Source organism: Amphiura filiformis, chromosome 1, assembly GCF_039555335.1.
Source record: "Amphiura filiformis chromosome 1, Afil_fr2py, whole genome shotgun sequence".
NCBI classification, from domain to species: Eukaryota; Metazoa; Echinodermata; class Ophiuroidea; order Amphilepidida; family Amphiuridae; genus Amphiura; species Amphiura filiformis.
The window spans coordinates 100,753,800-100,771,697 of record NC_092628.1 but is presented as its reverse complement, the minus strand read 5'-3'; the positions used below and the strand labels follow the sequence as shown (position 1 = coordinate 100,771,697).

The window sequence follows — 17,898 nt, the reverse complement described above, 5'->3', positions numbered from 1 at the left end:
TTTTAAGGTAATTCAGCACATTAGCATTGTTCAGTTTTACTTGCATGACCAAGAAAGCACTTCTAACCAAATGTACGGGAACCTATAAACATTGAATGCGTTTGGCCATTCATTACAAACCATTTCCTGGATTTTAGAATTCTTACTTATTATTTTATAGACGAATTCAATCACTCATCAATTTATAACTTAAAAAAAAAAGGTTTAAAAGTTCATACCTTTTATTGTGCTTATTTGTTTTATATTATTTCTACAAAAGCCTTCCAATGCAGCAGTGATGTTTTTTATACACGGCGGAGGTTATGCTATGGGAGCCGGAAGCTTTACGGAGGAAATGGATGGGCACACTTTAGCAGCCCTTGGTGACGTCATTGTTGTTACTATTAACTACAGATTGAATGCTTTCGGATTCCTTTCTACAGGTATGTGTATCATCATGTGCAGTTACAAAGGGAGATTGCTAATTTCGTAGTGTTCCATACAGAGCGTTATGCAAAATCCGCCTTGTTATGCTTATAGGATAAGCATAACAACATTTCGCACTTGTTTTAAGTCACTGATATACATGTGCTTAAAACCGAAGAGTGCCGGGTACATTTTGCTGATTTTATTGCACATATTTCTCATTTCATTACTCGTATGCAGCACAGATATGTGGCAGTACTGGAATCCCTCTGTGTAAGCTCTTAGATACATTGTTCGTCGGCGGACACAAAACGCACTTGAGTCAGTTCGGGCGGAAACAGTTCTAATATCAGTGAGGCACGTTAATTAACCATTTTTATCTTAATTTGCAGGAGACGAAGTTGTGCCGGGTAATATGGGGATGCTTGATCAGGTGGAAGCCATGAAATGGGTACAAAAGAATATTGCAGGCAAGTACCACAGATTATTGAGTCAAAACTTGTTATTCTTCCCTTAAATTTCATAATTAGTTGAGATTGCCTGAGTACCAACTGTGAACTCAGGTAGTGCGGTGGCCAAGACTCTGGACCGGTAAGATGTAAACAAACAACACGTGCGTTACCAATGTGCTCGCAATGTGAAAACATCAAACACCGCGTATTTTCTCCGCGGTTTTGTCATCTTTCACCCCAGCTTTCACAGATTAATATAAAACTGGAACTGTATATTGTTTACCTTTGCTATATCAGGCGTATTATCCGCCTGATATTCTGTGAAGCTCCAAAATCTTCTTCCTCATCTTCTTTCTTCTTTAGTAGAACCGAAAATTGCTACCAGGGTCATACGCTTGCACCAATGTTGACCAATCTTGGCCATGGGAAGCACTGATCCAAGCTTGATATAACTTCTACACAAATAGGGGTCAAAGGTCACGTAAGGGTTATTATAGGTCATTTTGTGAAAATCTTAAAAATGCTGCCGCTCGTTTAAATTACATGCTATAAGGCCATCAAACTTGGTCAGAAGAACCGCTGGCCCAAGCTTAATATAAGTTGTACCACAGCTTGGAGTCAAAGTTCATATAAGGCATATTATGGGTCATTTTGTGAACATTTCCTTTGTGTAAAGTTTGATAAAGCAGCTAAAGCTAAAGAGAAAATGATTATATTCAAAGTTTATGTTTTGGTCATCGCTACACCATGGGAAAAGAAATTTTAAACCAGGAGTGGCCAAAGCTGAAACTTAATGTTGCATCTGTTTGTTTGTATACGACAAATCATGTAGGATTCGCCTGATATTTTTACGTATACATGTTAGAATACGAGCTTGTTAATTTTGTTTTTAATGTAACTAATGTTAAGTTGGTGTACTTTTAAAATTTTATAATAAAGTAATGCAATATGAGTTCAAACGATGTTATATTTATTTCTAAAATATGTCCCGACTCGTTCCTGACCAATTGTATTAAGCCTGTATTTATCTTGACATTTACCTTGGCAATTAAACAATATTCACAGCTTTTGGAGGTAATCCAGACCAAGTTACCATCTTCGGTGAGAGTGCTGGTGGCGGAAGTGTTAGTTTGCATACGTTGTCACCACTCAGTGCAGGATTGTTTTCCCGTGCTATAATGCAGGTGGGTTATTCTCTTGTCCTTGTACCTGAAATGTACCTTTATCAACCTCCCGGATCAACCTAACAGGAATATTGTGGCACACTTGAAACATTTCCATGCCTAAGGTGTGATGTGCAATAGTTATATGTATATCTCTCGCGAGGATTAATTCTCAAAATGGTATGCCAAAAATCGCTTTCCCCCACCCCTCTTTGGCCGTGCAAAAAATGAGCCCACCGAGCAAGAAATATTTCATATTTGAACGTTCGAAATGGTGCCCAAGCTACTATGCCAAAATCGCTTTCCCACTCTTTACGACCTGACGAAAATGCTCCCCTTCCCCAGATATTTAGCCTGCTATTTTTTTCAGCCAAAATTTCAACCACCATGGAGATATACAAAATTATTGCACAACCCTAATGCTTTGACCAAAAATGAAGATTGTATTTTCAACAAAAAAAAAGTTTATATATTTGGTTGCTAAGGTGAAAAATGTTTAAGTCGATCAAATCAATGTATCTGAGAGGCTGCGGTTCCTTACGTCTTGGTGCTTACGACCGTGTAACTATTAAAATCATTATTTTGTGGACTTAGCATTCTCTCACGTGACCAATCGACCTGACTTCCAAATATACAATATCATGTCAACAACTACAACAGCAAAAGAAGTTCTAATGTTTGAATTAAATTTGTACTAAATTGCGTAATATACTAGATGAATAATCTGGGTCTGCACCAAAGTTTTTTGTTTTTGTTTTACTTAGTACTCAATATTTATCTTAATTTTCTTTCTTCAGAGTGGCGTTGCTATTGCTCCTTGGGCACGTAACATAGATACGGCTAATCACGCCAAACGAGCATTTACACTTGGTAAGCTTGTTGGGTGCAATGAAGAGACCACAGAACAACTTGTAGATCAGTGCCTGCGTAATGCACCTGTCGATGATATTATTAATGCGACCATAAGTGTAAGTACTGCATGTATTAGTATGATCAGTAAGTACCTGAGTAAAATTACGCCAATGAGGTCGAAAACAGATATCTTATACTCTGATACCGAATAAGAACACTCATATGAATATAATTTTGCATACACTTCAATAAAAACGCTTCCCATCTTTCAAAGATCCCTCATCAAATTGGGTTTGAAATAAAGAGACTTACGATCATAATTGGGCAAACTTATGGCAGTTTTGTTTCACATTCACTTACGACGTACGTGAAACAAATCCTCTCAATTCAATATTATGTACTTAAGGGGGTACTACACCCCTCAATAAATGTGTGACTATTTTTGCATTTTTCTCAAAAACTAATAACACCCTGGTAACAAAAGTTATGTATATTATAGGGGCAAGGAATCCAATTACTACGCTGGAATTTCAGTGACCCAAGACAAGCAGTTCGATACTTGTGATAGAAAATGAGGTACCGCTAGGATGTACCTCATTTCCTATCATATTTACTGAACCGCTTGTCTTGATTCACTGAAATTTCAGTGTAGAAATTGGATTCCTTGCCCCAATAATATACATAACTTTTGTTACCAGTATGTTATTAATTTTTGAGAAAAATGCAAAAATAGTCATAAATTTACCACAGGGGTGTAGTACCCCCTTAACAACCTACATCTTACTCACGATGTTATAATTTTACAGTTTCTTTATGGACCAGAAGGGATGGAAGACGCTGCGTTAATAGCCTTTGGTCCTGTCATCCATGCCAACTTTCTTCCAGAAGATCCATCGTCTCTCATAGAAAAAAGATCGTTCAACAGAGCCGATATCATGTCGGGTTACAATGCAGATGAAGGCACCATGCAGCTGGTGTTCTTTTACCAAAACGCAACAGAGAAACCACACGTTAATGCATCCGAATTCGAGCAAATGATCAGTCTTTCTAAGATAACTCCGTTTCTCCAACCTCTCCAACGTGATGTTTTAGAACTCGTTTATTTTGATGATTCAATAGTATCAAATCCCAACGCAAATTACGCTGACGCTTTTAGCAAATTGATGGGTGATTATTTTTTTTCCTGTTCAAATGATGTATACTTACGTGGTGCATATGAAGCTAATAATGTTGGATCCGTTTATGCATATTATTTCAACCACCACCCTTCTTATTCTCTTATCAACACACCATGGAGCGGAGCATGTCATGCAGACGACCTTATGTTCTTTGGGTATCATTTTCTACCGAATAGCACAAAACTAACGGATGTTGAAGTAGACATGACGATGAAAATGATTCAGTACTGGTCAAATTTTGCAAAAACTGGGTAAGATTTCTATCTTTATTATCTGGACTGTTACCATTATCTACCTGAAAGAATTTTAACTGAATACAATTTCTGAATCCATAAAAATAATGTCACGTATGTGTCATTCGTTATAATGGTTTTACGACTAACCAGAAGAGAAGTAAAATGTTGACTGGCCAATAATGCTAGTCATTCTCACGTGCTTTAATATAACACACACCGTTCGTGTGGATTTGGTAAAAAGTCTTTGTTAAATTAAAAATGATCATGGAACAAAGAATGTTGTCGTGTTTGTCAGAATCTGGACAAAACATGTTCCGACTACAAAATTATCGTCAACTGCCTGTGTCCAGTAATTGTTTTTTGTTTGCTATTTGTAAGCATATAACTTGTGCTGCTTACAAAGGTTTTGAAGATCTATCAAAACCGGTTCGAAAATTATTTAGACAAGGGAGATTACGATAATTAGATAATTTGATTTTTTCTGTTTATTAAATACGTTCAGAAATCCTAACATTGCATCAGAAGGAGAGGAAAATAGCGGTGAAGACAATGACTTAGATTGGCCACAATATACACCTGATGAAAAGATGTATCAAGAATTGGCCCCAGATATGAGAAGTATTCCAGACCCAAACAGAGCCAGATGTAGAGTATGGAATGAATATATACCGAAATTAGAAGCTTGGATAGGTATGTGTTTTGCTTTTGCTTGGCTTCGTTTGTTTTATTTGAAAATGATTAATGAGTCCCATGAGAACTACCTGCCGATTGGCCAAAATGAATATTTGTTTCAAGATTTGTTTCAACAAAATGAATATTGTTTCCAATTTTGAACCAATCAAGGAAGGTATTAATAAGATCATCTGCAAATGCAAGTTTGACCATAGGGCCTAAATGGTTTAAAGCCTAGTCATAATTGGCAATTGAAATTAGAATTTCAAGTTATCAACCAATCAGAAATGCTGTTAGATGACCAGTAGTATCCAGGGGATTGAACCAAATGTGGGGAATGTACGGATCAAATAACTTGAATGATTCAATAATTGTACATACATTGAAACACCCTAGTAGTTGCATTGCGTATGCGTGTATTCATGGTATTGGCAAAATATTATAATATTACTATTGATTACATGATCACATAACTAGAAGTAACACAACTTCTAAGTTTCCCTGACAAACATGGCGAATGTTTGACCATGTTTTAAAAGTTGCATTACCCGCAAAAATTTCGAAAATGTCATTCATACGCTTTTCATTTCATATTCTATGAGAAATGATTACCCTTTATGATATATAACTTTTGTACCTGTGATAAGTATTTTTAAATAAATAAACCTCATAGTAAACATGGCAGATTACTCACATTTTTCTCAAATTTGCCCAAAATTGACCAATCTCTTAAACGAGCGTTTGCTGCAACTTTTAAAACATGGCCAAATTGTGTTCAACTATTCGTAACTTAATATAGAATCAATATATTTGCAGCATTTTAACATTGAAGCTCTTACATTTCATATAATTTTCAAAATTTGCTGGCACTATATTGATTTATTCAAATATTTGTCAAGGGGAACTTAGAAGTTGCGTTACCTGTATTCCTGATTAATACCCAGTGTAATGTTTATATTTTCTTATCTGTTTTTAGCTAACCTTGACGAATGTGATCAGGATACGACGTGCAGTAAAATGGTCCGAGGATGGACAGGAATCGACCTGCAATAAAGGCGCAGAAACTCCTTAAGATGACGGTTACTGGTGTCATCTTCACTTGTCATCTCCTTTTGAGTGGGGAAGCGAAGGACATAGCAATTCATAAAAATTGAATTGATAATTCTCAAAACCTATTTGCATTTGATTCGAAAGCGCCAATATTGAAATGGAGTCCAATCAACAGTGGTTTATATATTGGAAACATTCATCACAATAGGCCCATAGACGAATCTGAAGGGTACTTAAAATTACCGTAGTACACTATCATGGGAGAGTTTTGTTTACAGGCGAAAAGAAAACTATGAGCTGTCTTCATATGCCAAAATCTAAATGTTACATTAGCAAGAAGACTTGTACGAGTTTGTCTTAAACCATACTGTTTCTGAAAGTCAACATTTATGCACGGAATCACGCATAATCAAAACAATGAACAATTTATCCTAAATATGCTTAACATAAATCATTACGAATACAGCATTATCTTCAATAAAACTAGCGTGGATTTTAAAGTTAAATAGTAATCATCTGATTACACTTAGTTACACATGTTAACTATCGAGTTATTATGGTAGTACAGTAACGCCACTTGCACATTAGTCAGTGTCTATAATGTGCTAACAGATTTGGGGTCAAAGGTCATTAGGGGGTCACTTCCGGCCCGAGTCGAAATACCTTTAAATTGCTTCTTCTGCCACATACAACATAGCATTGTGATGTCACTTGAACAAATGCATTCATATGAACCAGTGTCTATAAGGTGTTCACAGATTTGGGGTCAAAGGTCACTAAGAGGTCACTTCCAGTTCGAGACGAAATACCTTCAAAATGTCTCTTCTGCCACAAATAACATAGCAGGGTGACGCCACCCAGCAAACACAAAACGTTTTCGATATCATTCGTAAAAGGTTATAAAAGGTTGTCAGAAAACGTTTAAATGTCGGGTTATATAAAAGGTATATTAAGAGTATAAAACGTTTTCATAACCTTAAAAAACATTTTTGATAATCTACTGCTCAGCAAACAAAAATGTCTTACAGAAAACGTTTAATAATTTTAAGAACATTTCTGTGTTTGCTGGGTTCAAACATTTTAACATAATGTTATTTAAGTATTGACACAATATTTGACAAAAATGTTTGTAAAAATAGTAGTTTACAATAACATTTTTTGAAAACATTTAAAAAACATTTAAAAATATTGTTGTAGTGTGTTAAAAAAGATTTGTTTAAATATACTGCGCTAAAAAGGTATCCTTACACTTGGAAGAAAAATTCTAATTTTAAAACTAAACTATTTGGGTAGATTTATTTGTTTAATAGATTCACATTATGACACCCCATTGAATCCAATGTGACTTCAAAAAGCAAAGTTACAAGCATTTGATTAGACGAAGGTCCAGTTTTAAAAGTGACAAACTGGCCTATTCAAAACTCCACTGACTAGACATCTGGTTTGAGAGTGGTGAATGGCTAATTTATGCGTGCCTTTAATTTAAAACAAAAGGAACAAAACAAAACTGAAACAAAACAACTGACAAATAAAATGAAAGTACAGAGAAGTAAAAACTGCAATAAAAACTGCCTTAAATAAAGCTTCATTGAAAAAACTATGTTGTCTCTTTGTTGCGTCTGTTGGAATCTTTTTTGCGCCTCACGGTATAGACCAGTTTGTCACTTTTAAAACTGGACCTTCGTCTATTCAATTGCTTGTAACTACTTCTTGAGGTCGCATTGGATTCAATGTGGTGTCATAATTTGCAGGATTAGAATTGTGAGGAGGCTTTTTGGCGCAGTATAGAAGGCTTTCATGTATATTACGTTTTCCCCTCATAATAACATTTAGTCATTAGAAGAAAATAATTTGTACTTTTAACGTCAAAGCTAATCTCTCCAGAATATAACATAATGTGTCTAATATTGACACATTCTCAAATCAATATGACCTTAACCCTTAACCAGATAACCCTATGCAAATACTATTTCCATAGATTACTTACACGTTCTACCCGCATAGTCTAAGTACAAGTAGAGCGTATATATACTGTACTATCCAAGCTCACTAAAAATGATGTTCAATATTCAGAAAGGGGCTGTACAATTGCTCCTGTTGGTGTGTTCCGTCTTTGCAAGTGACCCAACAGTAACAGTAGAACAGGAACAAATAACTGGCACACGATATCAATTCCAATCTAATGGCGTAAACCATGAGGTGGATGCATACTTAGGTATTCCTTACGCTGAAGCACCTGTTGGACCATTGAGATTTAAGCCACCAGTACCTAAGGAATGGAAGGGAAAACTCAGTGCACAAGAGTACAGCAAGTATTGCCCACAATTTATAATGCCTGATATCTTTCCATTGAAAAGGGAGAATATGGATGAGGACTGTCTTGTCTTGAATGTGTTTGTTCCCCAGTCTAAGGTAAGATAATAGTGGACAGTTTTTAACTATGTCATACTCAAAATCATTTAATTAATCCGTTAAATCGTAAACGCTGGCTCCAATGTACAGCGTTGGCATCTATCACGATTATTATCATGATACTGCAAATAAAAGTAATTCCAATATCATCATTTTATATATTAGTTGATTTAATTTGTCCAAAGTTCTTGATCCTCAAGGTAAGCCAGTGAAGTTTGCGTTCAACGTTACTTCCATGACCAAGAAAGTACTTATAACAAAATGTAACGGAACCTCTATTACAAACCCTTTCTGTATTATAGAATTCTGAAAAAAAAATCATTAATTTGTTTATTTATTTATTTTATAGAAATTTTTATTTACACATCAAATTTATAAACATTTATTCATTATCACGGAAAGCCTTAAAGTTTGTATAAAATACCCATAATAAGGTCATACGTTTATTGTACTTATTTTTGTTTGAAACAATTTGTTTATACAAAAGCCTTCCAATGCAGCTGTGATGTTTTGGATACACGGTGGAGGTTATAATATGGGAGCCGGGAGCTTTACGGAGGAAATGGACCTGCACCCTTTAGCAGCCCTTGGTGACGTCATTGTTGTTTCTATTAACTACAGATTGAATGCTTTCGGATTCCTTTCTACAGGTATGTATGTGTACATGTATTATCATATGTGACGTGGTATATCAAAAGGAGACATATTTGGCAGAATCGTAGATGCAGAAATAGCAAAAAATCTGCCCGGGGGTAATTTTTTTTTACAATTTGAGTTTGTTGCAAATTTGTGATGTTAATAATGTTTAGAATGCAATTTGGTGTACCCGATGTGCTCTCAAGTCCCAAAAATACCATGCAAAAGTGGGTGACCAACCCCTGAAATCTTCTTATGTTTAATATACATATTTCCAGGAGGGTGGGAGTTCATAAGAGCAATGTCGGGATCAAGGGTCACAGAAATGATATACCACCACGATGGCTACGGCCATCCTGCTCATTCTAACGTTTCTAGTACATTTCGGTATAGACTTATTTTTAAAGTTCAAACAACAATGGAAAAAATACTATACACCATGTAGGGCTGTTCTACTGAAATCCCCCTGTTTATAAACCTCCCAGCAAACACAGAACTTTTTTGCAGAAAATGTTTTATTGTCGGTTATATTAAGGATACAAAACATTTTAATGACGTTCTAAAACTACTTTTGAAAACTAGATGCAAAACAGCTTAACGTTATTAAAGAGTTGACAAAATACTTTACATAAACGTTTGCCAAAAATATTTAACAATAGCTTTTTGACAACAGTTCAAAAATATTGTTGTAGTCTTTTTGGCTATAAAACGTTTTAAAATCGTTTTTATGACCTTTATATAATCCGACATTTAAATGTTTTGAATAAAACGTTTTGAATAAACCCAAACGTGTTTAAAACGTTTAAGAACCTTTTTGGGTTTGCTGGGCTCTTAGATACCTCTATTGTTCGTCGGCGGACACAAACTCATCTGAGTCACAGAATAAGATCCAGGCAAAAGATCCCAATTTAGTCTTTAATTACTAGTATTATAATTATAAGTTAATTTTGGGTATGATCTTTAAATAATCAAAACAATCAGAAAGACCAACCCTGTCAGCCACAAGGTCGAGGACAACAAAATAAGGATTTTCTTAGTCTCAGTGAGGAACATATTATAAAATCAATTTTTTAAATCTTAATTTGCAGGAGACGATATTGTGCCGGGTAATATGGGGATGCTTGATCAGGTAGAAGCCATGAAATGGGTACAAAAGAATATTGCAGGCAAGTACCACAAAATATTGAGCCAAAACTATTAACCAGACTATTTGAACTTTCAAGTTTTGAAATTTCATTTTTATTTCTAAAATATGTCCCGACTTGTTCTTGATAAATTGTAGTTATCGTTTTAGCACCTTACCATTTACCTTGGCAAATACATCATATTCACAGCTTTTGGAGGTAATCCAGACAGAGTTACCATCTTTGGTGAGAGTGCTGGTGCAGGAAGTGTTAGCTTGCATACATTGTCACCACTCAGTGCAGGATTGTTTTCCCGTGCTATAATGCAGGTGGGTGATAAACTGAGCGCTAGGGTTTGTAATTTAAATTTTATCAACCACAGCGGAATATTTTGGCACACATTTTCAGATCATGCCTAAGTTGTTGTTTTGCAATAACATGTGTACCCAGGTGGTTAATTCTCAAAATGGTCTGCCCCAACCCCTCTTAAATATAAGTTGCTTTCCCCTTTCGACTTGCTAATCAACACCTTTTTAGGGCGTAATTTCGAAATGGTGCCCATGCTACAATGTACCAAATTCGCTTTCCTCCTCCTTTCTACCTTTGCTTCTCATCGCTGAGACACAAAAATATTACACCACTCTACTAATGAATTGCCAAAATATGAAGGTTACATCTTCCAAAAAGACGTTTATATTTATAAGTTAAGGTAAAATGTGTTCACGTCGATCAATCCAATTTAACCGAGAGGCAACGATTTCTTAATTCTTACGCCCGTGTAACTATTCAAATCATTCTCCTGTGACGTATTCGCATTCTCACATGGGACCAATCCATCTGAATCTCTCATATGTTGATGTCAAATTACGGCACAATATCAACAGCTAAAGAAGTTCCAATCTTTGACTTGAATTTGTGATAATTTGCGTAATTTAGTACTTGTACTAGTTTTAGTGTCAATTTTATGTTTTTGTTTTACTCAATTTTCATCGTGATTTTTTTCTTAAGAGTGGCGTTGCTATTGCACCTTGGGCACGTAACATAGATACGGCTAATCACGCCAAACGAGCATTTACACTTGGTAAGCTTGTTGGGTGCAATGAAGAGACCACAGAACAACTTGTAGATCACTGCCTGCGTAATGCACCTGTTGATGATATCATTAATGCGAACATGAGTGTAAGTATATGGTTGGCTAAACAGATCATAACGTTCATTAATACGTGTATTCGAAATTTCGAATACGCGCAATGGAACAGACCAATCAGCGTTGAGTTTCGAGAACGTGGGAGGGAAATTTTAAAGCCCGTGTATTTAAATCGAGGCACGTAAACAACCTCGTTCACCGCAGATAAAAATTCGGAGATAATTTAATCCTCACCGTGCTACATCACGCCGTTTTTTGTAAGAAATGACGGGAATGAACAGAACATGCTAAAAGATCAGAGAATAAAGTCGTTTTTGGTATTTTCATACCTTTTAAGGGGAGAATTGAGGGTTAAAGGTAGGCCTATCGGCTTCCTTTATACAAAATGCTTTTTTTAAAAATTCTCTGGGGGAAATTAAAATGCATTTATTCCGTGTTGAAATATTTTCTGATGTAGCAAAAAATAGATAGGATACACTCCACTCTTAGTACCAACTTTATTCTATGTGGAATAGGGCCTAAATTTATTCCGTCCTGGAATAAAAACATTTTAAACAGCGGATAGTGTATGTAACAAATGAATTAGCAATATCTGTATATATCTGTCTCCACATTGAATCCTAAAGTATTAGGCTAGGCTACATATAAATTATAATATGAATTATTCTTTGAAAGTAGAGAATATTAGAACAGTGACCGTATCCTGCCCTAAAGCGACCGATACCGAACAACACATACACAGCCTTGACCTGCGGTTGTCTATATTCTGAGGCATTTGCATGCTGGTCAGGTAGAAGATAAATATACAGAGTGACCTTCAGCTCCTCCGTGTTTGGTCATACCTACCGTATAAGCGTAGGCTGCATGGGGTGTATCCTGCATAAGTTAGTGTTTATGTTCAAACCTGGAACTAGTATTATGCCTACCTCAGGTTCAAACACATGTTTTAAAAGTGTACGCTGCATGACTGTACGTTTCTGTTTTTAGGGATGATTATCCGAATGTCTAATAAATGAAGAGAAACAGTAATTTGGTAGTTTGCACCCTTACAACTCACATCGCGCGGTGTTTCTTTATGCAAAATAAAAGTTATGCAAAACATCATACTTTGTAAGTATGTAGAAATGAATGCTATATCGGGTCGGTTTCAAAATAATCTTCATTCACATTCTTCTCCCGCTTCTTATTCTTGTAATAATTATAAGCCTTTTGATTATTAAGTGAAGTTTGTTATTAGTGCACGAGGACAAGTGCCAATTGCTTTGATATCACATGCGGGCAGTCTCACGAGGTCGAAATTGTAACCCACGTTCTCGAATCTAAACGCTGATTGGCCTATTCTATTACGCGTATTCGAAATTTCGAATACACGTATCAATACACGTAATGACCCGAATAGCCAACCATATAAGTACATTACTACATTATATTAGCATGATCAATGATCATTGATCATTATCAGTAAAATTATGCCAAATATATGAGGTCGAATACAAATATCTAATATCTGGTACCGAATAAGAGCAAATATTCATTTTTGCAAAGTGAATATATAATTTGCTCACGCTTCAGTAAAAACGTTTTCCATCTTTAAAAGATCTCTCATCAAATTCGGTTTAAAATACATGTAAAGAGACATGCGATCATCGGTGGGTAAACCTATTGTAGTTTTGTTTCAATATTTCACATTCATGTACGTGAAACAAATCGTGTCAATGTTCATAACAACCAACATCTTATGTATAATCTTACAGTTTTTTTATGGATCCGAAGGGATGGAAGACAATACGGTAACACCTTTTTCTCCTGTCATCAACGCCAACTTTCTTCCAGAAGATCCATTGGTTCTCATCGAAAATAGATCGTTCAACAGAGCCGATATCATGTCAGGTTACAATGCAGATGAGGGCACCGGGATTCTGATGTTCTTATACCCAGACACAACAGAGAAACCACACGTAAATGCATCATAATTCGAGCAGATAATCACTATGTTTAAAGTAACTCCCTTTCTTCAACCTCTTCAACGTGGTGCCTTGGAACTTGTTTATTTTGACGATTCAATATTATCAAACCCCGACTGCAATTACATCGATGCTCTTAGCAAATTGTTAGGCGATTATTATTTTGCATGTTCAAATGATGTATACCTACGTGGTGCATTTGAAGCTAATAATGTTGGATCCGTTTATGCATATTATTTCAACCATCACCCTTCGCAATCAATTTATTTACACGCGCCATGGAGTGGAGCAAGCCATGGCGACGACCTTACGTTCTTTGGATATCACTTTCTACCGAATAATAAAACTCTAACGGATGTTGAAGTAGACATGACGATAAAAATGATCCAGTACTGGACAAATTTTGCAAAAACTGGGTAAGATTTCGATCTGTATTTAATATCCAGCAAAAGAGAGATATACGTAATACATGGTGTCCCAGAAAAAATTACTGTGCAAATATGTATGTTATATTTTAACCTTTCCCAAGAATGACAATGATGAAGTGCTTACAGCTTTACGTGTGAATTTCAATACCATGCAACATTATGGTGAAGTTTTAAAAGATTAAACTTTGCTTTACCATTTCTTGGAAATATTCCAAAAACATTAATGTGTGTGAGAAAACTTTTTAGCACATGGAAATTTTTCTGCAATAATCCATTGTGCAATAATTATATCGACATGGATGAAAAAGATATTTTCAAGTACCGAGCAGTTCTTGTAGTTCAAGATCGGCAAAGCACGACAATTTACACGCGCAAAAATATAACTTGTACAGGTTTAATTACTTCAACTGTTGTCCCCTGGCCACCCGTCAGGAGTATTATAAAGAAAATGAAGTTTTTTGTCGTTCGTCGCTTTTTGTATGTTTTGGCATATACTTATTCTGCTTAAAAGATTTCAAGAGCTATAAAAACCAGTCCGAAAATGATTTAGACAAGTATGATCATTGAAATTTCATAATATATTTCATTTTATTATTATACGTTCAGAAGATCTGAATGAATGTTCTGCTTGTCTTACAGAAACCCTAACATTGCGTCAGAAAGTGAGGAATATAGCGGTGAGGACAAAGATATAGATTGGCCACAATATACAACTGATAAGAAGATGTATCAAGAATTGGCCCCAGATATGAGAAGTATTCCAGACCCAAATAGAGCTAGATGCAGAGTATGGAATGAATATATACCGAAATTAGAAGCTTGGATGGGTAGGGGTTTTACTTTGCTTTGTAGTCGTGTTTTAATGTAAATATTGATGATTAATGAAAGTCTGCAATGGTGATGTCAACGAAAAAGTCGAAATGGGAAGGTGTAGAGTTGTGACATGACACGACATAGTGATCAAAGAACTTTAAGATTGAAAATATACCGGGTGTCCCGAAAAAGGTTATATGTCCACGCACGCATTCCTGAGCAAGTTGTTTAGGCGTACTTGACCAAATGCAACACAATGTTAATTTAACACATCGTATTTGCATGGATGACATGATGTTTCATTCAGATGAAAAGAGAACGAAACTTGCTCAGATTTGTTTTAAGAGTTTGAATTCGGATAAGCAATATTTAATTTCTTATTGCCACTAATCTGTTTCTTTTGTGTGCAATATGTTCAACCGTAAAAAGATACGAGAAAAATGAAAAAGTAATTAAAAACAACAAAGGTGAGCTTGTGTTCAACTTTGGTTGGTCGAGCGATACTTTGATGTTTAGGGACCGTTCACAAACACTTGTTAGGGGGGCCTGATGCAAAAAATCATCGCGAAAAATGTTCGCCTCCACCCCTTTTCAGATCTCAAAAATTTCAGCCCCACCCCTTTTGACATGAAAATTATGTGTCAACCCCATAGAAAAGCATATAAACTCAATTTTCCTCGGAAAATTTGTGGTCAATTTTTTCAGAGCCCCCCTCCCTAGGCGGGTCAAAACTTTTAAGGGCCCCTCTTTTTGCATCAGCCCAACAAGTGTTTGTGAACGGTCCCTTAGTCCCTTAGTCACTTTTGACACGGCTGTCGTTTTGCGTTCATAAGTTAAGTTGCCTTTAGGATATAACTTTAGCTGTTTAGGTTGAATACTTACAGAAAAGATGAATAAATTGTATCTGAAAAATACGCTGTTTTCTTGTTCTATCGCAAAATGCGGTTCATTTTCTACATATTATAACCTCTCTAAATTACACATGCCAGCAGTTGCATAGCACGCGTATTGGCCTAAAAAGGTTTGTATTACATGCGCGTATTTGGGGGGAGGCAAAAAGCAGGGGGCGGCAAAATCGAAGGGCGGAGGGAAGAAGAAGGGGCGGCAAAAAGAGGGGCGGCGGAAGAAGAAGGGGCGGCAAAAAGAATTAGTAAAGAAAAAAGGGCGGAAAATGTGAAAGAATTGAACTATACATCAAAATGTGTTCCTTTTGGGGCTTTTTTTTTTTTTTTTTTTTTCTTCACTTTTTTCAAACGACCGTAAAAAAATTGGGGCAACCTTTTCGGGCTGTTGAGGAAGGGGCGGCAAAATTGGCTTTTCTTCAGCCCCCCGGGGAAGGGGCGGCCACGGTACGCCACTGTATTGCCCTTTTCGACCGATCTAGAAATCAGAAAAAATAGGGTTGAGTTTTTTGTTTGTTTTTATTTTTTCATATTTTGAATATTCATGCATTTGATCCAAAATAATTGTAATACCTACTAATAAATGGCAAACCTTATGATCACACATACATTAATATTTTGTGGTGAACTTGCGTTGTTTTAGCATATGTCTACATTAAAAGAGAGATTTACCGACATGTTCACCCTGACTTTGGAGGTTTAAAGGCAATACTTTTTTGATCTTATCATAAAATTACGATTGATAACATGAAAATGGGCATTAAAGGTTTTCATTTTTCATATGTTCTCTTCAGGTAACCTTGCAGAATGTGAACAGGATAAGACGTGCAGTAAAGTGTCAGAGGATGGACAGAAATCAACTTTTAATGAAGGCGTAGAAATTCCTTAGCCGATGATGGTACATCTTCTTTTGGAAGGACTTCTCGCAATTTTAATAAGAATATATTGGTATCAAAACTAATTATGTTTGATTGTCATTTGAAATGTGAAAATGAATTAGAAAAAAAAAAAACCAAAAAAAAAATCACAATAAGTCGTGTAATTCTTAAGATCCGGCAATGTCCAAGACCACTGGTCTACCACAGTCTCAGTCTTAGTCCTGAAGACTATGTTTTTACTATCCCAGCTGCTATGCTAGTGTTTTCCAAATGGCCTTCTATGTTGACCGTAAGCTCCTCTCTAAATATCTCTTGAGCAAGCTTTCCACACACTATGTTAGTCCAGCAAAATATGACAGTTCTTTGATGGAGATATTTCAGTCTGCCGTTTCTTTGAGTCTACACTACAATCATGCACTACTATTGGCTCTACTACCGCCTTTGGTGTATTTTATTCTCTCCAACACACAATAACCGCGAACCGAAGTTTGAAGACTTCAATTAGGGTAACTTTTGTACCACTATTGGCTAACATAAATTTCCGTTCCACGTTATAACTCTACAAACATTTCCTTTCCAGGCTTTATATATCATTTCTTACCATTCTAGAATAATCTTACTATTTATGGCATTTAAGGGCCTTTTTTTTGCAGTTTGTTTAATTGCATATCACTGCTTTTGAGAAGCTCTTTGAAACAAATTGCATTTATTTAATAATTGCAATTGCACCCAGAGGTGTATTAGACAAAAACAGTGTCAATTTATGTGTAGGGGTGAGTATGTGAAAAGAACTATGAGAGAGGGATACGTCGCCCATCAAAGTGCTGATGAAATACCTAAACCGTGCTGGTGTATTTGCAGTAGGATACTATTCGAATGTCAAGTATTGTCAATCATATCGTTATGAATACGGCAGAGTGACGAATCGAGAATTTTGATGATTATGATTATGTTTCAGGTTCTCTTTTATTTCCACCAAAAATTAATGGTAAATCTTACTCACCGACGTAGTTATTGAAATTTTGATTTGGACGAGTCGCGCCTAAGTGCGATAAATAAATTCGGCAGAGAGACGAATCGTATACATAATAGCCGGTATACTTAGCTGTACAAATCATGTTCATCTATAGTATTGTATAGCGGTAAACGTTTCCTATACTAATATATTTGATACCAACGTATAGCTGTTGGTATCTTCTATCCAGTGATACCAAAATAAGAACAAACATTCCCCACATGATATTGCTGTGGTTTAATAATGTGAGTGCGCGCCCGTGAAATTGGAAAATCCCGGAAAATCATACGCAAAATATAAGCCAATATTTGTTATTTTTGCTTTAAAATCCTCGAGTTTTCCCTAATTATTACAGGGATGACTGCTTATAACTGATATAGCAAGGACAACCAGTAATTTCTACACAAAAGCCCCAAATCAAGAATGCGTGCTATGGTTTACACGTAGTTAAATGCGTATTCGACCTCTCTCTGCGCAGTGGTAGAGACATTTTGGATACAGCATATAACAGTGGACTTCGGGTATATATATAAATGCGCATATATAAATGCGCACGTGACATCTACAAGTC

At 35.9% G+C, this 17,898-nt stretch overlaps 2 protein-coding genes across 2 annotated transcripts in view; both read left to right on the top strand.

Moving 5' to 3' along the window:
* The window catches only part of LOC140160392 (cholinesterase-like), a 38,734-nt gene that overhangs the window by 1,176 nt on the left and 19,660 nt on the right, over window positions 1-17,898 (top strand). The window contains exons 2-7 of the mRNA XM_072183632.1: window positions 260-422; window positions 798-875; window positions 1,923-2,041; window positions 2,818-2,988; window positions 3,679-4,301; window positions 4,789-4,976. Coding sequence (XP_072039733.1) covers window positions 260-422; window positions 798-875; window positions 1,923-2,041; window positions 2,818-2,988; window positions 3,679-4,301; window positions 4,789-4,976 — 1,342 coding nt within the window. The remainder of the gene's footprint in view (window positions 1-259; window positions 423-797; window positions 876-1,922; window positions 2,042-2,817; window positions 2,989-3,678; window positions 4,302-4,788; window positions 4,977-17,898) is intronic.
* Window positions 8,064-16,394, top strand: LOC140168744 (acetylcholinesterase-like). The gene is made up of 9 exons (XM_072192157.1): window positions 8,064-8,420; window positions 8,908-9,070; window positions 10,145-10,222; window positions 10,391-10,509; window positions 11,189-11,359; window positions 13,082-13,285; window positions 13,331-13,707; window positions 14,359-14,546; window positions 16,229-16,394. The coding sequence occupies exons 1-9, from the start codon at window positions 8,064-8,066 to the stop codon at window positions 16,321-16,323; spliced, it is 1,752 nt and encodes a 583-aa protein (XP_072048258.1). The 3' UTR covers window positions 16,324-16,394.